Consider the following 25,667-nt stretch of genomic DNA (forward strand, 5'->3'; position numbering starts at 1 on the left):
AACTAATAAGACTAATAATACCAGTAATACTAAATTGAAGCTCACGAAGAGGTGTTTTAGCTTGAGGTCCGAATTACAATTGACTCAAGGCTGACTAGAGAAACGGGCCATAGAGAACAGGTTTAGACTTGAAAGAGGACAAGGAGGGAGCAAAAGAGTTTGGTGCAGAGGTTGGTTACTATACCTGGATCCTTACTGATCATGTGTTGGACACTCGTTGCTCAGCTGGCACTGAGGGACCTCTCTCTCCAGGAACAAGCAAGAGTGGAGACCCACGTGCCGCCCACGGGTCAAGAAGCCAGTAACAGTCTAAAGGTGATCTGATCCCAAGAGAACAGTTCCCTAATGCAGCCAAGTGTGCTGCACAGATTGGGCCTGGAAACAGGGCCAACCTGGAGGTGGAAAATGGGAAGGGCACGAGGGCTAAGGCACAGCCAGACAGAATAGCTGATACCCAGATGCACATACACGCATCAGATGAATCCAGAGAAGAGACACACTGCTTGGCGGTCTCTGTGATACAAATAGGCAGAGGGGAAAGATAACTGACTTCTTTACCCTAATAGCTCATTCCCATACTTCATGACAGCCATTAACGCTTGGGTCAGAGAGATGAGCCTGTTGCAATCTTATCAGTTCCTTCCTGGGAAGGTGATTAGCTCAGAAAACTAATCTTTTGTGCCACCAGAGAGGAGTCACTTCATGTTAAATCTTTTGTGCCACCAGAGAGGAGTCACTTCATGTTAACTCGAGTCTACTTCAGCATCCTCATCTGTGTTTGAACAGAGAGGAGAGCATGAGGAACAGTCCTCTTTCACTTGCAGGTTAGGCTTGACCTGGAGTTACCTTCCCTATGCTACCTGCTAAGTGATTTACCCTCATAAGTTAGCCCATGTACGCAAATGTTGAGCCTGCAATCCCATGTGTTCGGCTAGCTAGAATGGCAACTACTAGCCTGTAGTTCCAAATCACATGTAGGGATGATGCTGGGAGCTCCCAAACAGGCTATTCTCTACATGCTCCTGATTAGTGGTCAAGTGTTTGCAATTAATTGACAGATCTTTTCCCTCTACGTATTAGATAATTATTAACAGGGAAATAAATGAGGAAATGGTGCATGCAGGGGCATAGCTAAGTGGTATAGTATTGTTGTAAACCACCCAGAGACTTGTGTTTTGAGTGGTATATACATGTGTAGAGTAGAATAGAATAGAATAGAATAGAATAGAATAGAATAGAATAGAATAGAATAGAATAGAATAGAATAGAATAGAATAGATGCCATTAAATGCTGACCACAAAGACTGCATGAACCATAGAGAAGAAGAGCTGGTCCACACATGAGCAGAATCAGGTGGACATGAGCTGGTAAAGTTCTGAGGAAGGAGACTATTGGATAGCATTTCAGGTGCAGGTGCAGGTGCAGGGAGAGGGGAAACCATATCTCTGTAATTTTCCCCAAGATTTAAAAAACAAATCAAAGAAAAGCAACTCCCTGCAAACAGCAAGTAGCACAAGGAGCAAGCTGAGCTAGAACATCTTTCCAGGTGTGTAGCAAGGTTGGAGTGGGCCCTGGGACAAAAAGAGAAGGTGAGCTCCTGTCTTCTACCTTCTCCCCCATGAGTGGGAGCAGCAAAGAGCAAGCTATTACTCAGCTTGTGCTCCCCACCCAAGGGCCCAGGGACATTTGTCCCCCCACCCTGTTCAATTCTAGCAAGGCCCCTGCCTCTTTCCCTGATGTGTGATTTTTCCTTGCAGGCCATACCACTGTGTTTATGTGGGGAAGCATGTAAAAATGGTATGCCCCACCTGCATTTTTGTAGTATGGTCCACTCTGCCCTCTAAGATTCTTCTCACCTACATGTGCAGACCAGACTGAAGCCAGCCCAAGTCTAATCAGGGCAAGAGAATTCAGAGAGTCCATATTTTAGTATGTTTTTTTGAAGCCTTGGGAGTTTTGCCTCAAAGCCAGCTGCACCATATTATGATTGCTGAAGTCCAGCACTTGTGCAAAAGCTGTCTGCAGTCACGCAGGAAAAAGCTCAAAGAAAGGTCTGTCCAGATGTGCACTTAGGTAATTTTGGAGCCTGGATTTAAAGGCCTTTGGAGGCCCCGCCACTGCAAGTTACGCATCATTTTTTAACATGTTGGTTCCTGAGGGCACAAACCACACCATCAGGGGCATAGCAAGGTTGGAGTGGGCCCAGAGACAGAATTTTAAAATGGGACCCCCCTCACTGAAGCTCAGCTCATGAAGCAAAGAAATCTTAAATGAGGCTGAATAGTGGTAACAAAAAGCACAATAAAAATTATATATATAAAACACCTATGTGCCACAATAGAACATAATCCTAATTTTTTTTTTTTTAGTTTTGTGAATTGTGGATGCTGCAAGTCATTGAATGGTACTAGAGAAAGACATGCTGTTCTGGTAGCTCCGGGTCTTAACACTCACATCAATTTCGGAGGATGAATACAACCGAAGGAAGCCCGGGCGGGTGCGCAGCTGGGGGAGTCAGTCATGTGACTTGCCTATGAGCCCCGCCCCCAAGGCAGTGGGCCCCCAGACAACTGTCTCCCCATGCCCTATTATAGTTACGCCCCTGCACACCATCCAGGACAGACTAAAGAAGATTTGGGGCAATTGGCTGTGGAATCCCGCTGACTTCACAGCCAGGTTGCTGGAGCATCAGCTCTTTAGCCAAATTTTGTCAAATTCTGGGCATGTTTATACGCAAGATTTGGATCCAGCCCACTTTTGACCCACAATGATGATCAGATAGATTGAAGAAGCTTTCATTCTGCCAAAAGGAGGCAGAGAATGACATTGTACTGGTCTGGCTAAAATGAATGTCAGCCAAGGGTGGATCAGGGTGGGTGAAGGCAAGCACCCCCTCAAACAAATTGTTTGTCTCCCCTCCCCACTTTTTGTTCCAGAAATATAACATGTGAAATACAGTTTGCCCACCCAGAAATGCACTTTGTCCCTTCTGTGGCCCTTCTCAGTTCCCACCCACCCCCAGTGCTGCCACTAATGCCAACTGTACTGAAGATTAAAGAGGAAATCTCAAGCAAGAGCTCACAGAAGACTTCAAAAGGAAGTCATGCTCGCAATAGATCACCACTCAGTTTGTTGAAGACAATAGGAAGCTAAAGCTGGGAACAATGCCAGAGGATATCAGAAGCTATTGTTCAGGGAAAGTAGGCACCCAAGGAGCTTTTACAAGTCGGGAGCTCTGATGCAATACTTTGTAGGGACAAGGATTTTGATTCAAACTGAAAGTAATAAAGCCACCTATGAAGTTCTGCCCCCATAATACTCCTGGGAGATGCACATCACCGTTACATTTTTAAGAGGTTTTTGGCACAGTCACAAGGGCAGAGTGTTCTATTCTTGTAATAAACACAGACACTCTGTCTTTGCAATAATAAATGTAGACACCAGGGCCAAGGATCTTGTGCTTGATGTGATCTCTGTCTTCCTCATTGATCACAGAATCTCTTAGAAACTACATCATAGGACTGTACAGTCACATCCTCTAGGATGCCCACCTGAGTCTGGAGCTGCTGCTATCTCTCAACTAGAAGGGTGAGCACTGTAAGATGTTCCTCTCAGGGGATGGAGCCGCTCTGAGAAGAGCAGAAGGTTTCACGTTCCCTCCCTGGCTTCTCCAAGATAGGGCTTCCTACCTGCAACCTTGGAGAAGCCGCTGCCAGTCTGTGAAGACAATACTGAGCTAGATAGACCAATGATCTGACTCAGTATATGGCGGCTTCCTATGTTCTTAACTGGGGAGAAACCATGGGTGCTGCTTCACTTGGCCTACTGACAGGGCAGACTGAAGCAATCTGCCTACTGTGGAGTGATAGCTGCTCTTTCTCCCTGCCTGCTGTGGTGTGCAGGCGCTTCTAATCCCGTAGTAAAGTGAGTTCGGGTGGGAGGTAGCCAGCCATGCAGCACCATGGTGGAGAAAGGGCCACTGTCCTGGAATGCCTCTCCTCTATAAAGCCTTAAGGCTTGGGAGGGGATCTGACCACTCTACCCAGTTGGCTTTTAATTTCTGCTTTTAAAGCTTGGACTACGAGAATGTCAAAAACAAAAGACATTCTAGAACTACGCGTGTCTTCTCTTTAGATTGCTAGGGACGCAAGGAGTTGGAAATCTCTCGATTCTGAAAGGTAGTTCGGATGACCAGATGCAAAAGATGACAGACAGGGCTGCTGTTCTTCTAACAGTTGTGTAGAACTGGAGCTTTCAAGGACAATAATATAGAATGTTAGAGCTGGAAGGGACTGTGGAAGTCTTCTTGTCCAACCCATTGCTCAGCACAGGAAACTGCTACAGCATCTCTGACAGGTGGCTGTCCATCTGTTTGAACACCTCTTTTGGAGAGCCTACCACTAGCACAAGGCAGACTACTTCACTGTTGTACCGCTCTTACAATTAGGAAATCATTCCTAATGTCTAGCTTAAATCTACTTCCTTAAATCTACTTCCTATTGGTTCTAGCCCTGCCCTCAGGAGCAACAGAGAACAGGTTTGCATCTTCTGCTACGTGGCAGCCCTGCTGATATTTGAAGATGGTGATCATATCTCCTCTTTGTCTTTTCTTCTCTGGGCAAAATATATTTGGCTCCCTCAACCATCCCTCATAGGACTTGGTTTCCAGACCCATCACCATCCTTGTTGCCTTCCTCTGAACCCATTCTGGTATATCAATGTTCTTCTATCCCTGCCGAAATGTCCTCAACTCCACAATTCTTAAAAGTTCAGGATTTGTCTCCTCCTGTTCCTCTGGTTATTTGAATGACAACAGGGTTTGACTTGGAAGACTGAGAGCTTATTTTTCACAACAGCCACTGCTGATATATGTCTCCTGCAACCATTGACTTCCATCCATGGGTGCCATGTCCTGAAGAATTCATATGAAGGTTGTTGCCATGCCAAGAATTCTGTGTAGACCAACTATTCACACACTGCTGATCCATGCTGAATTTTGTGCATGACATTGGCCTTCACATAACTGCCTCAAGAGGTGGCACCTGTAGCTGAGTCAGCACCCAAAGAAGACATTATGGAAGTGGTTCTGATAGCAGGCTCTTTTATGAGAACTAGTTTAAATTCTAGGTCAGCCACAAATTGCCTAGATAACCTTGTGCAAGTCATACAGTCTCAATTCAACTATAAAAGAGGACTTATAATGGCCTCCTCCATAAGTTTTAATATAAGAATAAAAATAATAATGGTGATGATGATAATAAATTGATTGATTGATTGATAAATAAAATCTGGCTGACATCCTAACAAAACACTGGTACTCTGTGAAATATGCCAGTGCTGCAGATGAGTTCCAGACTAACACAGCACTGGCACATGCAGGGAAGTGAATATTTACTATCTCCCCTTCTCCAGCAAGTCCTCTGTGTCACCTGAACATATGTCCCAGCAGGCTGCACCACCCTCAGGGACATATTTTCAGGAGACACAGAGGGTGTCTGGGTGAATGGGAGGTTTCTGAAATCCACCCACCTCTGGAAGTACCAATGGGGTTAGTTCATCCCACCCACAGCACCAGTGCATCTCACAGAGCATGAGTGTTTTGTCAGTTAGGATGTCAGCCTGTTACTGACCCTAAATCTCAGGAATAGGATAGAGAGTTTTAAATCTAACTGAACTGTATTACTCAAAAATAAAGGATGACCCTAGCAGACTTTTGGCAACTTTTAGTACAGCAACATTCAAGAGAGTCGGGGATGATAAATTATTTAATTTTCAAGGCCAATTACTAGCATTCCTAACAAATACACTAGTGGCTCAATACTTCTCACCACTCCTCATCCCATTAATCTTTAGGTACTGATGTATATTTCCTTCAGTTGTGTTTTGCTTTGCCAAGAAATCTTCAAGCCAAAATAAACTAGTTAGTCTTTCAGGTACCACGGTTTCAAGCATCCATCACTGCTGTGCTGACAGTGAAGCTAGAAGTTGGCCACTCTTGAAAAGAGGCTTCGCATTTGATAAAATGAGCCTCAGCTTGCAGGGTTTCCATCAATCAAACTAGTCAACTAATTATATAAAACAGCCTCTGTAACTGTTCAAATGGCATTGATCTGTATGACAGACACCATGTACAATTCTGGTAAAGCAACCATGGAATAACTAAGGTTTGACTTTTGAGTTCCACAGGATCTGTTTTAGACAAAGGAAATGAAAGATCACAAGGAATACAAATATAACACATGTTTATATAACCGCTTTCCAACAAAAGTTTCGAAAGCGGTTTACATAGACAGACAGACAGGCAGACATAAAATGGCTCCCTGTCCCCAAAGGGCCCACTATCTAAAAAAGAAACATAAGATAAACACTAGGGGAAACCACTGAAAAGATATTGTGTTGGGGCTGAATAGGGCCAGTTGCTCTCCCCCGCTCAATAATGAGAATCACCACTTTTAAAAGGTGCCTCTTTGCTCAGTTAGCAGGGGATTATTCTGTGACATGTTGAAGATTTTGAATTGGGGAGGGACTTAACTTTTCTATATGGGCATAAAGTCCTCCAAAGAGCAAATTTGCAGGTGAGGTGGACAAAAATTGCAGGTGGTGTGCCTCTAGTTTTTGGGAGGAGAAGAAAAAGGTACATTAATATCTTGATCTGGACATACCTTACAAAAATAACACAGGTAAGCTTATACCATAGTGTTGTTTGTTAGGCAAGCAGAGACTTGCTGCAGCAGAGGAAATCTTGCCTTAGCTATAGGACTGAAAGAACATATGCAGGCAGCTACCTTATACCAAGTCAGACCATTGATCCAACTAGGTCAGTAACATCTACATTGTCTGTTAGCAGCTCTGTAGGGTTTCAGTCAGGGCTCGTTCTAGGGCTAGGGCCACCATTGTGCAGTGGGGTACAAAGAGCCTGGACCACTGCGTTCAGGGGCTGCATTTGGCACCCCAGCCATGCCCCCTGCATCCGATGCCAGACACAGGATGTGTGGCCACATGCCCCATTTGTGAGTAAACTTTGGCCGATGCCACATTTGCGGTAAAGCAGGGAGCGTCTCTCCTCCCTACCTGCCAAAGCAGAGAGATGCATTCTGGCCAGGCTGGGAACCCAACGCTGGCTGAAGCTTTTTTAAAAAATGAGCTCTGCAGTGTGACTGAGGAGACAGCTGGCAGCGGGCTGAACAGGGGCCACTGTTGTCCTCGTTCCACTACTGGGTCTTTCAAAGTCATATCAGGAAATGCCAGGGATAGAGCCTAGGATCTTCTGCATGGAAAGCATGTTCTCTACCATGGAGCTGTGGCCCTCACCCCATTTGTTTGAAATGTCTGATACACCAAACCCAAATGAGATGCAAAAAGTTGTCAAAAAGTCCAAGCCTCTACAGGTTTTCCAATTGCTTAATACCAGGGCTCTCAACCTCGGAGCCTCAGATGTTGTTGGATGACAACTCCCATCATCCCCAGCTACATTGGCCTGGCCATTGTGGCTGCGGATGATGGGAATTGTTGCCAACATGATCTGAGGACCCTAGCTTTGGAAGCCCTGGCCTAACCCAAGGTACAAACCATAGTAGAGTTGGAAGGAGGAAATAAGCAGCAACAACGTGAGCACAGCGTGGCTTTATGCCCCTTTACACAACTCTCAATACTCAAAACACAGAAAATATCCTTTTTTTAAAATGAGGCCTAGGAGTCTGTAAAGTGAAAACTGACACAATATGTTGTGAAGGACAAGACCTATTGTCCTTTAAAATTATTTATTTTATTTATTTAACATGTTTTTATAGCGCCCAAAACTTAGATCTCTGGGTGGTTTACAACAAAGCAAAACAAACAGAAGTTAAAACATTAGTTAAAACAAATAACAGAAAAGTTAAAACATTATTACAATTTTACAATTTTAAAATAATATTTTAAAACAGTGTTAAGACTATTAAAACAATATTTAATTAAAAGCCTGGGTGAACAGATGAGTCTTTAAAGACTTTTTAAAAGCTGTGAGATGGAGAGTCTCTTATTTCAGCAGGGAGCATGTTCCAAAGCCTCGGGGCAGCAGCAGAGAAGGCCCATTCCCGAGTAGTCATCAGACAAGCCGGTGGCAACTGCAGACGGACCTCTCCTGATGATCTCAATTGGCAGCGGGGTTCATGACGAAGAAGACTTTCTCTTAAATACCCAGGGCCCAAGCCATTTAGGGGTTTATAGGTTATAACCAGCACCTTGTATTTTGAAACGTATTGGCAGCCAGTGTAGTTCTTTCGATACGGGAGTAACATGGTCTCTCCGAGATGACCCGGAGACCAGCCTGGCAGCTGTATTCTGGACCAACTGTAGTTTCCGGACTACATACAAGGGCAGCCCCACATAGAGCACATTGCAGTAATCCAGTCTGGAGGTTACCAGCATATGTTCTACTATTCTGAGGTCATTTATCTCAAGAATTAGGCCAAACTTTGATGATTAAAATTATAGGTTGCAGCAGAGTTTACTTTTGCTTCCGCTAGTGCTGACAGAAGCCTAGTTACAATGTGACATGCCAAGTATGTTTAACATTTTGTAACACTGTAGAATCTGATGGCATTTAAGGCTGGTTTATAGTAAGAGTGCAGCAATATACACACAATGGGTTCTTTAAATCTAAATTAAATACTTTAATTAGACAAAGGTTCATTTGAACACACTGCATTTTTAAAGCACATTGGATTAATGGAATGTATTAGTGTGCATGTTTATGGCCACATATGGAAACAGCATTTTACAAGTTTGATATTCATACTGCTGTATAAATGAAAAGAAAGCCAGACGATGGTGAACTGAAATTAAGTTATAGCCCTGCTCACATCTTCAATGGTCATACAATCTGGGTACAGTGTATGCACATAGAAAACTGAATGCATGTAGTTAGACATGTTATGTGCAATGCATATACAACAAGTTCACTTCCTATCTGCCCCCTGCATGTGAGGGACCTGTTGACTTTTAAAATGAACTCATGTGCAGTCATTCACACAAAAACATGCACATTACAAGACCCCAATGCAGCACAATGTAATGTCTGGACAAAACTATATGCATTTTTAAAAAAAAAAAAACCCTCTCACTTTGCATACCAAATAACAACAACATTGAGCAAAAGGTTCCTCTCCTTTTTTACTACACAATTCAGTTTCTTCTACTTAAATGTTGTGCTAGTCACAGAACAGAGTATGTGTCAAATCGGTTACACTCCTTCCTTTTAAACAGGTTCTGCTGGGTACACCATCTAGACTAATGTAACATGCTCAAAGCTCATTAGGACATGAATGTTAGTCTAAACATCAAATGTGGGAATTCCCTCTACGCTATAATCCTATTTGTTGAGTTGCAATGTTCAAAGGCTTAAACACAGGTTATTGCAACTGGATAGACAAAGCATTGTGAAAAGAAAAGAAATTTCATGTTCCACTGCTTGGATTTTTCATCACCTTGGAAAGCAAAACTGCTCTGAGCAAAATTAAGAGGACTAAACTGGTTGAAAAGCACAGAGTGAGCAGTTTTCATCACCACACTCATAAAACTGATGCTAGATAAGCTGGTTTGTAGCAACAATGTTTAATTGCTAGTTGTGAATCCTGGGTAGTTGCCAAAAAGAGGAGAGACTGCATCAGCCAATATATTTAAATTTCAGCTGCAGTATTGCTAGTGGAGTACTAGGGTAAATCCATGTGCATGCTGTTTGATCAGAAGAGAGGATTTTGGTTCACTCTCACAGATATAGGGAGCACATACAATTACCACAAACTATAACAATAATGGCACAGATAAACAGCAAGAAAGGGGAATGAATGGAAATACCTAGGTACTGGTATACTAGCTTTCTCTTCAGAATGCAGATTTATTTGGGAATGTCCCCGTCCAAATAATGAATCAAGATCCAACTTTAGTGCTTGTTTAGTGTAAACACACAGGGCTGCAGAAACTAGGGTTTTAAGGAGCATACACTCAGGGAAGGTTTATTTAAAAAAAACACAGAAAAGCTCTGCCTGCCACTTATGCCCTAATGATAAAGGACATCAAGGGGCGGGGGGGGGATGGAGCAACACAGGACTGTCCAAAGATGGATGAAAAGCTTCACTGAGTTTTTTGTTTTGGCAGTGCCACTTAATGTATCAGATCTGCTTTGGGAGCAATGGAATCCTAGGCAGAGCCCCAGGGACTTCTCCCATCATGCCACCCCATAGCACAGTACTTATATAAATTGATCTTTAATTGGTGGCTGCCTGCACAATACATTTCCCTTTGAATGCAGCTTTGGAATGATCTGTGGTGTGGTATGGGTTTTTGCTACATGTAAGATGTCATTTGTATTTAACTTGACCTCTTTTATCCTCCAAACCAATAATTTTTACAAGTGAGAGCCCCTTAGGGATAGAAGTATTTAGAAAAATTGCTGTAAATTGTCCTGAGCTAATTCAATAGAGAATATGACTTGTATGACATTTGCCTATAATGGGGAAAAGCCATACAGGCTCTTGGCACATCACCTTCATAATCATGTGTGCTGGAGCCTGCGTTATCAGAACCATCTTAAGATTGTTTTAATGAAAGGTGGCATAGAACTGTAACAATAAATAAATAAAACCAGCCCCAAGTTTTCTCCTTTGCACATTCAAATAGCTTAGATTGGATCCTGGATTTATAAAAGATCTACATAGGTCCTAAATAATCTATGGGTTTACATCCTTCAATCTCTTCACTAATTTTGAAGAGCCTGCATTTCTCATTTGCTTATTTTTAGCCTACTTTCCTTTAGGAAAGTAAAGTAAATGAGATCTCCCAGCTTTCCGTGAGTTTGTCCCCCTGTCAACTTCGCAATGCCTGGACTGATTTGAACCAAAATTGGGACAGTGGTAAAGCTAAAGTGTGTCAAGACAATTTCAACTCCTGGCGCCCAGAGAATCCTGTGGTTTTCTTTAGTAAGATACAGGAGGGGTTTACCATTGCCTCCTCCCACACAGAATGAGATGATGCATCTTCCTATATTGCTGCTGCCCGATATAGTACCAGCGGGGATTTGAACTGGCAACCTTTTGCTTGTTAGTCAAGCATTTCCCTGCTGTGCCACTTAAAATGACTGGAACAGCTGCAGGGACACCTCAAAAGCATAGTTTGTGAATGCATGAACATTGGAGGCAGAACTGGATTAACTTGTGAAGATGCTAAGGAAAGTAGGCAGATTAGTTCTTACCAGAACTTCTTGTTTCAATAGTGAGGCTGAAGTAATGACGGTTAAGCTAGTATCAGATCTATATTTAAACAAAGTTGAAGCACAAAACCTTCTTCATTCACCATTGTAACCAAGAGTATTCAGCAAAAGGTTTTGGCAGTGTATATTATTGCATGTAAAAATGTTGCAAAACTCTTTATCCCAGACTTACATACATACTCTGAAGATTGTACAGTTTGTGTGTCTGATACAGAAAACATGCAAGATGGTTAACAGCTTTATCGCAATCCAGGCTTCTATTTTTTCTTGACAACTCAAACATGTAGCTTTTGAGTCTGTTCAGTTTCCTGACTTGTCAACTAACGTAGTTACCATCAAATGTTTCTAAATGTTCAGGAGTAACCACACTGTCAGATTTGTATTGTGGTTTTTAAGGCACATTTTACTGTATGTCAATATGAATCAAAACAAGTAGCTGTTGGCCCGTTAGAACAAAGATTCAGAGAAATAGTTAAGTAATACATTTATTAGGAATTTTACAATTTTGCATTTTATTGGGAATTTTTGTAATGCAATTTTACAATGTGGTGAGTTTGTACAGAATTTCTTAAAGTTGGACTAAAAAAAGAAGGGGGGAGGTTAAAAGGAAAATGGCATTTTAAGTACCTTCTCTGCAGTTAGTTTCAGTCTTAAGATGACAAGTCAAGAAAATTCTTGCAGACTAATTAGGCTTGTACTTTGTGCAAGAATCTCAGTTTACCAAGACATGCTGGAACTGGAGAATCTCCCTTTGGAAATACAGAGCCAGCACCTATACTAATCAGTTGCTTTTGCAGAAATGGAAACTCATAAAATTTAAGCACTTAAAATAAGGCAGTAGGAGTTATACTATACTGCCCTGTTTGTCAGATAGACAGCAGTCTCAAGAAATGATAGGGAAAGATGTTCCCCCTACAATCTTTTAACATCCTCATTTGGCACCTTCTTAAAATGGTCTTGGGGTTTTACATTTCTTCTTAGGGAATATTCCTCAAATATTTCTGTACTTACTAATGATTCTCTGAATGCTTTATAATCTTATAGAAAAGCTCAGAATCTATTATCCTTAATACAATTATTTATTTGTGTGTGTGTCTCTATCAAAATTCAGTATTTGTTTTACTGGACTCAAAAACAGATATGTTCAGTGGGCTGTTTAAACATTGGTTTTGGAAAAGTTACAAGAGAAGTGTAGTTAAAGCAGACAGTAGAATCTGTCTAATTTCCAATAGCAGGAGACAGGTCATTTTCACTCTACAATGGCTATTAAGAGTTTCCAAATTTAAAAAAGGTAGCAGTAAACTCATTCCCAGTTACCCCTGAAAGTACTTTTCCAAAGCTGCTGCCTGCGGCTACTGCAAGAATAACCATACTATCAAACACTATAAATTAAATCACCATGATGCTGTATAATTCAAGGTTGGACAATAAAGGAGAACAAAGCTTTCCAAAACCTCCACTTTATTTGTCCAGAGTAAAATACATCAGGTAGTGAGCATACATCAGATAGTGACCATTTTCAGCCTATATCCAGAGCCATTAATAAGTTTGGTTCACCAAACATTGTGGTCTGAAGTCACGGAATTGGGAATTCTAAATAGAGCTAATCTCTCTCTGCTAGAGCAACAAGGTGTGTATCGATCTCCGCTTCTGTAAGGATCCTAGAAGATAAAAACAATGGGAAATGTTATTCAAGAAATCCAATTTGTCTGATAGTAATGGAAAGACTGTTTAGCACCAAGGATCACATTAGAAAAGATTATTTTCAAAGCAGAAGTCTGCGCGGGGGGGGGGGGGGACGACAACAAACCCCATTAGCACCTTAAAACACTTTCCCTTTCCCTTCATTCAATACTGGGAGTACAGGGTGCAAATTAGAATAGAACAGACTCTCTACAATTCAGTCCCCAATCCAGAATAGGCTGTGACTTAATCAGCCACCTCTACAGATCTCTGGACTCATGAGAGTTATGATGCAGCCAATAGTGTGTTTGGGAAGTACCACGAAGATGCTGTGATTCTCAGTATGGCCCGCCACTATAACTCCATAAATGTCAGGGGATCTGTAGAAATGATGTATTTATGTGATTACACCCCATGGGATTGGCATTACACTAACTCTGGACATCAAACAAACAATGATTGTTCATGCCTGCTCTTATTACTCCTTAAAATCTTACCAATCTTTCCACTGCTGATTTTTGTATGTATGTATGTATTTTACATTTATATCCCGCTCTTCCCCCAAGGAGCCCAGAGCGGTGTACTACATACTTAAGTTTCTCCTCACAACAACCCTATGAAGTAGGCTAGGCTGAGAGAGAAGTGACTGGCCCAGAGTCACCCAGCAAGTCTCATGGCTGAATGGGGATTTGAACTCGGGTCTCCCTGGTCCTAGTCCAGCACTCTAACCACTACACCATGCTGGCTCTCACTAACTTCATTTAACTTGTCTTCACTAACTTCATTTAACACGTTCCTAGAACCTTACACTGTACACAGCTTTCTGCATTTCAACCTTTAAAGCGCTCTAGTCTCCCCTTAGTTCAAGGCTGCTTGGCAAGTTTTTTTAGCATGTGCAACATGCAAAGAAGTAGCGTGTAGATTTCTATCAAAGGCACATACAGAAGCAGTTGCTCAGGATTTGTAGCAAAGTGCACATCTTTATGCAAAATGAACTTATATTAATGTGTGAAAAAGCCATCAATCTCATGCCTACTTTTATCTATATCCAGTTCCCACCACTATCTCACCCCACCTGCTCCCAGAACACTGTGCATATTCTTCCAACAGGACCCAGCAAAATGAAATGAGCCAGGTTCTAGGGCTAGGAAGTTGAAATACTGAAAGCATACCAAAGCTCTATCTACAAAAGGAGGGAATTAACATTAGTTGTGCATAAGCAAAAGTTCTCCAGGCACTTCACTTTACCTGAATTTAGGATTTTCAACTGTGACAACTCCTACTTCTAGTTCAGAAGGTTTGAAGTCAATAGACAAAACAGTAGAGAGGCAGGTTATTGCTGTCTAAAAAGTAAATATAAACATACAGGGAAACGTATTAAGAGAACATATGCAATATTTAAATATATATGTATTTATATGGACACATGCACTTTATTTTTCTTTAAGTTGTTCATTCCCATTTTCCTAAGCCCCCCAAAAGACTATTTCAAATACAAAATTCTAGCACCATTTAATCTTCTATGCTGAGTACAGTAGGCAACTTAGGAGCGAACTGCACATGCATACTTGTATGTGTCCTCCTCCACCCTTTAGCGGGGGGGGTGTATGTGTGAGTGTGGGGGGAGGACACTGATAGGAATGTGGGTGGAAAGGAGTCTATCTTCCTGTGCTGTTCCTCAACTACACTTCTTCAGCTGTTACCAGTACCTACAGCACCTGGGAGAGGGAGGATTTTCACTGGGGAAACCATGCGGGAGGAAAGCGTAAAACCTCTCTTTCCCTCCACAATCCAAACTTTCAAGTTTTGAGGCAACCTTTATGCAGTCCAGAGGGAAAAGTGCATTCTTCACAAATACATTCTGAAGTACTTAAGTGGCCCATTACAAAGTACTCACTCTCAGGGTTACTGTGATTTTACACACACTCACAGCTTAACCCAAACCAGGCCTCAGTGGAGTAACATTTCCTTCTCTCATTCTTACAATGATCTACATAGATTCTTTCAGCATTAAGTTGCCAGCTATAAAAAGGAAGACAGCTTCCCACCCAGTGTCACCTAGTCAGTGTTTACAGCTGAGCAGCAACTTGTACTAAGTCTCCAGTCCAATGCTCTAGCCATGGACTAAAAATGTAACATGATTATCTATAGGAAGCAATATTCCTTCAAGTTACTGAAAGAGTAATAAATTTTGGGCTGCTCAACTTCAGCCCTCCTGCAGATGTTGGCCTGGCCACTGTGGCTGGGAATTATGGGAGTTGTAGTTCAAAAACAGCTGGGGGGGCTAGGTTGAGCAGGCCTAGATTAGACTAAACTTGTTTCTTTTCACTTGATTCACATCAGTAACCAAGCAAACATTGATAGGATGATGGAAGGGTTATTCAAACATGTAAGTAAAGCATTATACATACAGATAGTGCATAATGACGATTAAAAAAGCTATAACACAGTCCAAGAGTTAGCAGCAAGATTCCTCTGGAAGTTTTGCATTTGCTTTGTGGAGTTATAAACGTGCAAAAAGACAAATCAAACTTTGTTATTTGTAAAGCCAGTTTTTCATATTAAAAGCAGAAACAGTTCCAATTTAAAAAAAAAGGAGAATATTGCTTTGCTTTGTTTTTAAGTCCAACAAGGTTTCCAACATTCATCTTTGCTTTGGCATAACAAGACTGCTGACATGTTTGAACAAGTATGATATGAAGTAATCTGTTTCTATCACTGGCCAAGAGGAACAAGATATATGCAAAAGAAGCTAAGATTTAATTAATTTTTGAATCTTAACCAATTAATCTTGATTTTGGCTAGAGTGCTCAGAACAGCCCAAAGGATATTAATGATGACTGCTAATTAACTTTTCATAGCCTCTGTTGCCAAGTCTACCCAGCACAGTAGACCTTTTTCTAATCAGACAATAATGGAAAGAAATATGATAAAAATGAAGCAAGCCTAATCGCAAGTTTAAAAAACTTTTTACACCTTTAAAGTGACACATATTGAAGTTTAAAGGGAATATTCCCATTTGTGTGAGTGTGAAGAAACAATGCCAAAACAGAAACTTGGCTCAAAGCCTTTCACTTATATTCAGTTTAATTCAGGTAACTGTGGTCTCACATTTGACTTTACTTGAAGATTGAGAGTATTGTTATAATAATGTTCTCACTTTTATAACAAGACCATACAAGGAAAGTCAGCAATAAATGCTTTTAATGCCTTTGAGGCTACACTGCACAGATCTCCTGTTCAATACACAAACTTAACAGTGATACCAGCAAACACATTTGAATACCCAGAACAAAAGCTCTTAAAATGCAGGAAAGTGTGTATTTCTAATATTCCAAAAAGGTATTTTATATTATAGTTAGGAATAGGGCACAGTCATGAAGCCCTTCCAATTCAAAACCCCCCAGAGTGTATCTATAATATAAAATTGCTTGGGCCTCACTGACTGACATGAAATTCCCAAACTAAACCACAAAAGATAGAAACATGCCATTTTCATAGGTAAATTCCGGACCTCGCCTAAAGTAAAGTTGTGCCATTGAGTCGGTGTCGACTCCTGGCGACCACAGAGCCATGTGGTTTTCTTTGGTAGAATACAGGAGGGGTTTACCATTGCCATCTCCCACACAGTATAAGATGATGCCTTTCAGCATCTTCCTATATTGCTGCTGCCTGATATAGGTGTTTCCCATAGTCTGGGAAACATACCAGCGGGGATTTGAACCAGCAACCTCTTACTCCCTAGGCAAGTTACTTTCCTGTTGCACTATTAGGTGGCTTCCACACCTTGCCTAGACTACAAAAATGAAAGAACAGGAATACACTGGAAAAATTCATTAAATTCCTGGAAAATGTGGGAAACTCCCCCACTGGAAATGCATGGGTTAGGGTTAAGGTAAATGTGAGGGTTGCGGTTCAAACAAACGTTGGCAGTTTTCTTGGGTACTTTTACACACAGGAAGTCCAGACTTCATGGTACAGGACACATGCTTGCAAACTGCAAACTCTTTTACTAGTATTCTATATACGGATTATCAATTTTGGAGGTCAAGACACTGATCTATGCTTTTACTATCATCATCTGCCCTATGAGCCAGCTACAGAAGTATTGCTACAGTGATGGCACATTTAGGAACATGGACTTATACACAAGAAGAGGACTTCTTTGACTAGGACAGTTACAGATTGCAGACTTATCACATGAACTAAGAAATGCTAGTTAGTAATCTAGGCCTGGACATTTTTTCCCCCCAATCGCGGAGAGCCAAAAGATTTAGGACCCAGACAATGGACACTTGACAAAATTACCATCGTACTTACTGATGGACATTGTAAAGTAGGTGGCAAATGGGCTTCTCTTTATTCCCATTACAAATAACTACAAATAACATGCTTAGAACAGAAATAGGGTTGCCTGGGACAAAAAGATTTGACTAAACAACTCTTGCTTTAACTCTAGTCTAGTCATCATTTGGCTCCCTGATCCTAGGATTTGTTAAGCCCTGTTGTAATCTGCCTGTCTGTTTGGTTTCTCTAATGAAGGATACCTCATGGAAAAGCAAAGTTGTTGCGACACGGGGCATGAATATAAGATGCAGTTAAAGTCAGAGTAGGAGGGTTCTCTGGCTTTCATAGAACAGAGACTAGTGCAACTTTCACAAATGACACAGCAGCTTTTATCTCATATCAAAGATGGATACAAGCATAATCTTAAGTGCAAAAATTGCATCAGTCTATACACTACATCAAGGAAATGAAAAGGGAATGACACGTTTTGACAAAGAGCAATGAGACAAACAGAAGTGTAACTTGCTCACGTACAGAGCAATGACAGCAGAATGTAGAATCCATGCAATGTTTCCTCTTCCCCTTACAGCCCTCTGAGCTTCCTGAGATGCCATTCCTGTTTTTTGGGAAGCTCAAGAGGATTCCTGGAAAAGAGGACATAGTTGCATGGTCTCTGTTCTGGGAAGCAAAGCTTTGTATATGAGCCTCCCCCACCCCCCCCAACTCAATTGAGGACTATGCAGGTGAAACTCGGAAAATTAGAATATCGTGCAAAAGTCCATTAATTTCAGTAATGCAAATTAAAAGGTGAAACTGATATATGAGACAGACGCATTACATGCAAAGCGAGATAAGTCAAGCCTTAATTTGTTATAATTGTGATGATCATGGCGTAGAGTTCATGAAAACCCCAAATCCACAATCCCAGAAAATTAGAATATTACATGGAACCAAGAAGACAAGGATTGAAGAATAGAACAATATCAAACCTCTGAAAAGTATACAGTGTACTGTGCTTGATTGGCCAGCAAATCCGCCTGACCTGACCCCATAGAGAATCTATGGGGCATTGCCAAGAGAAGGATGAGAGACATGAGACCAAACAATGCAGAAGAGCTGAAGGCCGCTAATGAAGCATCCTGGTCTTCCACAATACCTCATCAGTGCCACAGGCTGATAGCATCCATGCCACGCCGCATTGAGGCAGTAATTGCTGCAAAAGGGGCCCAAAGCAAGTACTGAATACATATGCATGCTTATACTTTTCAGAGGTCCGATATTGTTCTATTCTTCAATCCTTGTCTTATTGGTTCCATGTAATATTCTAATTTTCTGGGATTGTGGATTTGGGGTTTTCATGAGCTGTACGCCATGATCATCACAATTATAACAAATTAAGGCTTGACTTATCTCGCTTTGCATGTAATGCGTCTGTCTCATATATCAGTTTCACCTTTTAATTTGCATTACTGAAATTAATGGACTTTTGCACGATATTCTAATTTTCCGAGTTTCACCTGTATACTGTCTGTAATGATGGTTGGCAATTTGATGGAAGTACTAATGAAAGCCATAAACTGTTAGTACCACTGAATACACCAAGCTACAGATGTACCAGATTATAAAGTATATGTACAGTTGCAACCCCAGTTTGATATACTCCTAATGACCTACCTCTACTGTCTGTTCAAATGTCCAGTCCAATTTTTTCTTCACTTTCTTTTCAAGAAAGCTAGTTGATTCTGTCTGTTTGACTCCTGCAGCCGTGGCCTTAAATCCACAGTAATATCCTGCTGGATCACATTTGTATACCTGAGGATTGTTTTCTTCATCAATGCCAATCAAAATCATGCCTTCGAGAGAAAAAATAGGTAGGTCCTTATAATTTAAGCTAACATTTTAAGCAGATGCGTATTTCCATCTCTCTTCCATGGGCTTAATTCCAATAGGGCAGGGGTTCCCAACCTGTGGTACTCCAGATGTTGCTGACCTACAACAAGTACCATAATCCAGAGGGAACCCCACAACCTTGTAGGAGGAGAGTTGGTCTTGTGGTAGCAAGCATGACTTGTCCCCTTAGCTAAGCAGGGTTCACCCTGGTTGCATATGAATGGGAGACTAAATGTGTGAGCACTGTAAGATACTCCCCTTAGGGGATAGAGCAGCTCTGGGAAGAGCATCTAGGTTCCAAGTTCCCTCTTTAGCATCTTCAAGATAGGGCTGAGAGGGATTCCTGCCTGCAACCTTGGAGAAGCTGCTGCCAGTCTGTGTAGACAATACTGAGCTAGATGGACCTATGGTCTGACTCAGTATACGGCAGCTTCCTATGTACCTTGATGCATTTGGAGCTCTTTGCACAAACTCCCTTAGCAGGAAGGCTGTGCTCAGTTGTTGATTCAAATTTAGTAATCGATTTGTGCCTTTGGAAGCCCAAGACTCGTTATCTATGCCACATACTAACAGTATACCCTGAGACAGCCTTTTCCTTTTTAAAGCATACTGCACTGAATATGTTGGGCTGTACAATTGTTCATATCAACAAGGTCACACTCCTCCTATCTAGTTCCCATTATAAATCATCAATCAGGGTGACCAAGGCTGTCTCAGTGCCATGGCCAGGCCAGAAGTCAAACTGAAACAGATCCATGCAGTGTTCCCTCTAAGGTGTGTGCATGGGTGCACACACACACTGGTTTGATGTCCGCTCAGTTAATTTTAGATCCCGCTCTCCGGTTGAACCAAAAAGGCCCAATTCTGAATGCATGTGTGTGCACACACACTGCCTTGATACTGCTGGACAGAACAAAATTCATTTTGCACACAGATGAAAAGACTTAGAGGGAACATTGGATCCATGTAATCATTTTGCATCCAGGAATTCCTGGAGCTGGTCAATAACCACCCACTAGAACACCTTGCCCAGAAATGGCCAATTGGAAACCAGCCAGTATTTGATAGAGTTGTGTCCACCGAAGGTTTTTCTTAGCAGTGGCTTTACCAGTGTCTTCTTTAAACAAGGTAGCCAAGAGAGACCTGACCAAGTGGGTCCAGAGGATGATGAATGCCTCTTTGGTATTATGTCGGCTCGTTTTTAATCAGTAGGGATGTGCACGAAGGGATGTGCATGAAATGGTTCAGAGGCCCTTTTATGGACCTCCAAACCAGTTCGACGATGGGGGTGGGTAGCCTTAATAAGCAGCGAGGGTGCTCTTACACTGCCCACCCGCCGGTGTTTAAAAATGGCCCCGTGACCATACTTCCTTGCCACCCCGGTGCACATCAGACCTGGCAACCTCGATGCATGTGACAAGTGCACACCAGGCACTTCCGATCCAATGCACACCAGGGCTGCAAGGAGATATGCTGCCTCCCCACAGGACCCTTTTTAAACACAGCGCAGGCAGGGGAAACTCAGCAGGGGGTTGTAAGGGCATCCTCCCTGCTCCTTAAAGGTAATCCCCCGCCCCCAGCCGAAACGGCCATCACCAGTTCCATGCACATCCCTACTAGTCCGGATGGGCACCACGTGGTCAGTGGCACACTTCCTAGGATATTATCCTCATGCTTTGGTCAAACAAGTGGAAAAGAATTCATAACTGGACAAGCATATCAACAGGACCTACTCTTAATGAGGAATCTAGTTCAGAGGGCACAGGAGAGATTTTGTCCACTAAGTACTGAACTAAATGGTTACAATGGGCTACAGAAGGTTTAGTCTACAATTTTAAGGGGAGGGAACCATTAAGAGGAAAAATTTAAGTTGTTCCACACTTCATGATATGAACGTGCATAGGAAGTGTGTGAACATTAGTACATAAAAGGAACAAAATGCAACAAGAGTATAGGCTTGAGCCCGAAACGTTTTGGAGGCCATTATAAAGGCCTCAGAAATGTTTTTTTAAATTTATTTTTAGATTTCTATCCCGCTCTTCCTCCAAGGAGCCCAAAGCGGTGTACTATTTACTTGAATTTCTCTTCACAACAACCCTGTGAAGTAGGTTAGGCTGAGAGAGAAGTGACTGGTCCAGAGTCACCAAGAAAGTATCATGGCTGAATGGGGATCTGAACTAGGGTCTCCCTGGTTATAATCCAGCACTCTAACCACTACATCATGCTGGCTCAGAGTGCTAGCCACAGAGGATGATATTTTCTCATTATTTACAACCAAACCCAGACATAGTAACTCAGTAGTAATCCTCACTGAGTTTGATAGGACTTTGTTTCTAGTGAGCAGGCAGAGAATTGCAGCCTTAAATTCCCAGTTTTGAATTGCTACTTTGTTCACATTTTGCTATACTTACAGCAACCAAGAGGCCTCATTTCAGCATTCTGTGTGTAGACCTGAGAAATGTCTGCAATCCTTTTACATAGCATATCCACTGGAATATCATAGCCGTACTTGTATTTCCAGTTTGCAGCCTCATAGCGGGCTCTTTGCACCTGGGACCTGCTGTCAGCTGATATTAAGAAGAGAAATTGGTAATTCTCATATTTCATATAAGAAATTGCAAGAAAAATCCCAGTTAAATACAAATAAGGAAGCTGTTTTTGCAGAACATATTCCCCCACCAGATGGTCTGCGTTAGGAACAAATCCACTTAGCTTCAGACACAGGGCAACATCTAAATCTTTTCCTTAGCCGAGAGTTTTTTTTTTAATCTAACAAAAATAAATCTGAATTTCAGCTTTCAGATATTATTTGTGCAGAAATTATTCACAACCATATGAAATCTCTAAATATGAGACATTTATACCTGTCATTCCTGTCATTACACATCCAATGTTTTCAGTTATTCTGAATAAGTGGGTCACTGTGCTAGAATCCAGTAGCTTGTCCTGATGGAAAAAACAGAATATTAAACAGTGTTCTACTTAAACAAAATTAGGTTATTTCATTTAAACAACAAAAATGAGAAATTCTCTTAAAATCTCATTTTAAACCACTAACATTGCCATCCAAGAACACCACAGTCCAATGCTATCAATATGGAAAGAAGAAAGTGACACAGCATGAATCCCAAATGCCCATTTCCTGGAAACAAGCAGTCCTCAGCATGTTTGCTAAAGGAATGTTTTATTGCTATAATGACCTCTTATTCTAGTAACCAGAATAAGTGATTCCAGGAACATATCTGAATGACAAGGATAGACAAAGAGCTGGAGTCCTTCAGAATTCTAATTAAAGTTTAGGGAATTTCTTTATAACAGCATGACTGATCTTGGCAACTATATAGTTACCATTCAGATTTTAATTCAAATTATTCTCAAAAGGCCAAAACCCAGACCAACACTGTGCAGATACAATAAGATTTTCTATTGAGGGGGCATGATCTTCAACAATTCTGCCTTCCCTCTGCAGTCCTCCCTGCCCCCCTAAAATACATCCCCAAAGGCCTCCAACCCTCAGGGACACGATTTCAGGAGACATGGGTGGGAGATAGCTGAAAATAATCAACCATTAGGTCATCACAGCTTAGTCTGGATACCAGCCAACATCCTCTGTTGGGCTGTATACCTTGGAAAAACTGTAATACTGAGCAAGGAAGCTGACCTTACTCAATTACATGTCTTCAGAACACTGAATCTTGTTCTTTATGAACAAGTTAAATCAGCATACAGTCAAGGAGCAATGAGGTGCTCACACTACTACTTTTGCAAAAATACTGCTACTTACAGGTACTTTCTTCTGTGTGACGACAACAGCACAGTCCTTCCCACGAACAGCTACTGATGTAAGGCCACCCTGATTTATGGCCTTAAACGCATACTCTGAATGGTATATTAAACACAGTTACAATTGTGTAATAATGGTATTGTAATGGTAGCTAAAAGTTCTCAGGTACAAACTCTAAGAACCTGTACTCAATAGTACTGGCTATGTATTAATATTTAACACACACAGTTACATAACCTAATGCTAACATGTACTTACTCATATTTCTACATTACTACTACTACTAATTTGATTTCTATACCGCCCTTCCAAAAAATGGCTCATGGCGGTTTACAAAGAGAAATAATAAATAAATAAGATGGATCTCTGTCCCCAAAGGGCTCACAATCTAAAAAGAAACACAAGACAGACAGCAGCAAGAGTCACTGGAGGTACTGTGCTGGGGGTGGAGAGGGCCAGTTACTCTCCCCCTGCTAAATAAAGAGAATCACCATGTTCAAAGGTGCCTCTTTGTCAAGTTAGCATAGCATTTGTGACATCCAGACTCTCTTTTAATTTTCTCTTTTTTGGGTCCTATATTTCTAGGATCTAATTGCCTGCATTATTCAGTACCAATATTTCTGTGCCTTTTAAGAATCCAATTGGGGTGGGTGATTTTCTTTTCCCACTAAATTCTTTGTTGGTCCTAAATTCCAGCAGTTTCATGAATGACTCCCAGTTCTAGTGTTGTGTGTGTGAGAGAGAAACATTTCTCTGTCCACTCTTGTTACTCCATGCATAATCTTATAAACTAGGGATGTGCACGAACCTGTTCGGCGTTTTATTCCTACTTCCAGTCACTTCCAGACTGAAGAGCGGACGGGGCTGCAGGGAGGTACTCTGCTGCCCCGCCGATCTGGTTTTCAAGGGAATGCTGGCAGGGGAAACGCGGGTGTGCACCCTCCCCCATCCTTAAAGGTGTCACCCCCACCTTTGAACTGGCCCCCACCAGTTCCACGCACATCCCTATTCTAAACCTGCATCCTCATAATCACCTCTTTTCCAAAATAAAGAGCCACAGGTGCCATAGCCTAGCCTCATAAGGAAGGTGCTCTGGGCCCTTGATCATCTTGGTTACACTCTTCTGTACCTTTTCCAGTTCTACAATATCCTTCTTAAGCTATGGTGACCAGAACTGTATGCAATACTCCAAATGTGGCCACACCACTTAGTTTAAAAAATAATGGAGTCTTGTTCTAAACAACTGAAATAAACAGGATTTATCCTATCAGACCCACATTTTATTTTGCATGAATCTGACAGCAACCAATCCGACAGCCACAAATATTGGATGCTTCAGAAAACACTACCAGAAAGTGTAGCTACCCAATACCAACATTATCTTAAGCTTTAGTGAAGTGGAGTTTTAAAGACAGTTTCAGAATACAGTTGCATCCCTTGAATCTAACTAAAACACCACAGAAAGCCTATCTCATGAATACCATAGGCTGAATGCACATTTTCTACACCTCACCTTCAGATTCTCTCATCTAGGGAAATTGCTATTGACCAGATCCTGACACCACTGGGAACATTGCTACTTTTAAACAAAGGTAAAAGGCCCACCAACTAGTGAGGAAGACACACAGGGTACACAACCCCATAAATATATCGTCTCCTTTACCTATAAAAGAAATGGTGTGCTCCAATACCGACTATGCCTATTTGATCTGAATTTAGTTACTTAGATTATCAAGATGATTTATTTCTGAGTCAAAGAGCCTTAGCATTTATCATAAAGAACAATCAGATTTATTCTATTATATCTTAAGTTTTGCAAAGGTTTCCAGGAGCCTGCTTTTTTAACAATGGTATGCAGCATAAGGAAAGCAGTTATAGCTACCTGCCCCAGTTATACAGCTGAACCAAAAAGGATGACTAGGTGCAAGAGAGATCAAGAATCACAACAGTTGTGCAAAACGGGGTGTTTCAGTAGGTGCAGCTTTGTCACGAAAATGCCAACATTTATCTAAGAGCAACTGTGAGATTCTTCTACTCCTTTGCATCTCCTCTCTTGCAGCCAGCGAACTCTTTCACTTTCGCTTTTGAGACAAGGACAATGCTCTTGCTGCCTATGGTCCCCCGACTTCTAAGAAGTTGCCCAAGCACCCTGCACAATAGAACGCTTCGTATCTTCCTATGCTGTCACCGAAGAGCAACAAAACAAGAAAGCCCCTGTTTTGGAAGCCGCCCGTTTCGAAGTGACTCTTGCAGATTTGGAGGTGCTGCTCCCTGTATCCATTTCATCTTATCCCTCACAACTCGACAGAGAGATGCAGGTTGTTGAGCCTACTGTGGAGCCTTCTTCTCTTTTCTCCCTCCCGCATTGATGGAGAACAAGGAAGGAGGGACTCTGGGCCATGACGGGGCGGTTCTAGCCAGGCACTCACCTACTTGGTAGAGGCGTCCCTCGGGAGAGAAAATAGTTATATGCCGGTCGAACCCAGCGCTGGAACCTCGGGACATGGTCGCGTCGGGCAAGCACGGGCGGAGGAGGCAGAGAAGTAGGAAACCGTCTACAGAAACAGCATGCAAGGGCCACTTCCAGCAACCGGGCTGCGGGTAGCCGATGGAGTACTTCCGGGTCGCATGCTCCCGCGCAGGCGTACTCAGCCCCCATTGTCACGGGAAGCGGAAGAACCTCCAGTTTGCTTCTTGTTCTTTCAGCTCCTTAGTCATTGTATATCATGCGCAGGCGCAACAGGCAATGCTGATTGCACGAGCTATATAGCGCG

General features: G+C 41.9%; 1 protein-coding gene across 1 annotated transcript; it reads right to left on the reverse strand.

The window, feature by feature from the left end:
• Positions 1-12,693: 12,693 nt before the first annotated feature.
• PSMA6 (proteasome 20S subunit alpha 6) lies at positions 12,694-25,550 on the reverse strand. Its single transcript, XM_053254791.1, has 7 exons — positions 25,323-25,550; positions 22,894-22,988; positions 21,974-22,055; positions 21,521-21,676; positions 18,894-19,072; positions 14,181-14,275; positions 12,694-12,910 (listed from the first exon to the last, which is right to left on the reverse strand). The coding sequence occupies exons 1-7, from the start codon at positions 25,396-25,398 to the stop codon at positions 12,853-12,855; spliced, it is 741 nt and encodes a 246-aa protein (XP_053110766.1). The 5' UTR covers positions 25,399-25,550; the 3' UTR covers positions 12,694-12,852.
• Between the last annotated feature and the right edge of the window lie 117 nt (positions 25,551-25,667).

The sequence above is a fragment of the Hemicordylus capensis genome, chromosome 1 (genome assembly GCF_027244095.1).
Source record: "Hemicordylus capensis ecotype Gifberg chromosome 1, rHemCap1.1.pri, whole genome shotgun sequence".
NCBI classification, from domain to species: domain Eukaryota; kingdom Metazoa; phylum Chordata; class Lepidosauria; order Squamata; family Cordylidae; genus Hemicordylus; species Hemicordylus capensis.

What these genes read in the sequence shown, in the direction of transcription:
- PSMA6 (XM_053254791.1), bottom strand. Translation starts at nt 25,398, where the DNA reads ATGTCCCGAGGTTCCAGCGCTGGGTTCGACCGGCATATAACTATTTTC. An exon ending in GGGACGCCTCTACCAAGTAG is followed by an intron (nt 22,989 to 25,322) that starts GTGAGTGCCTGG and finishes TATACCATTCAG; the next exon opens with AGTATGCGTTTAAGGCCATA. An exon ending in TGTAATGACAGGAATGACAG is followed by an intron (nt 21,677 to 21,973) that starts GTATAAATGTCT and finishes TCTTAATATCAG; the next exon opens with CTGACAGCAGGTCCCAGGTG.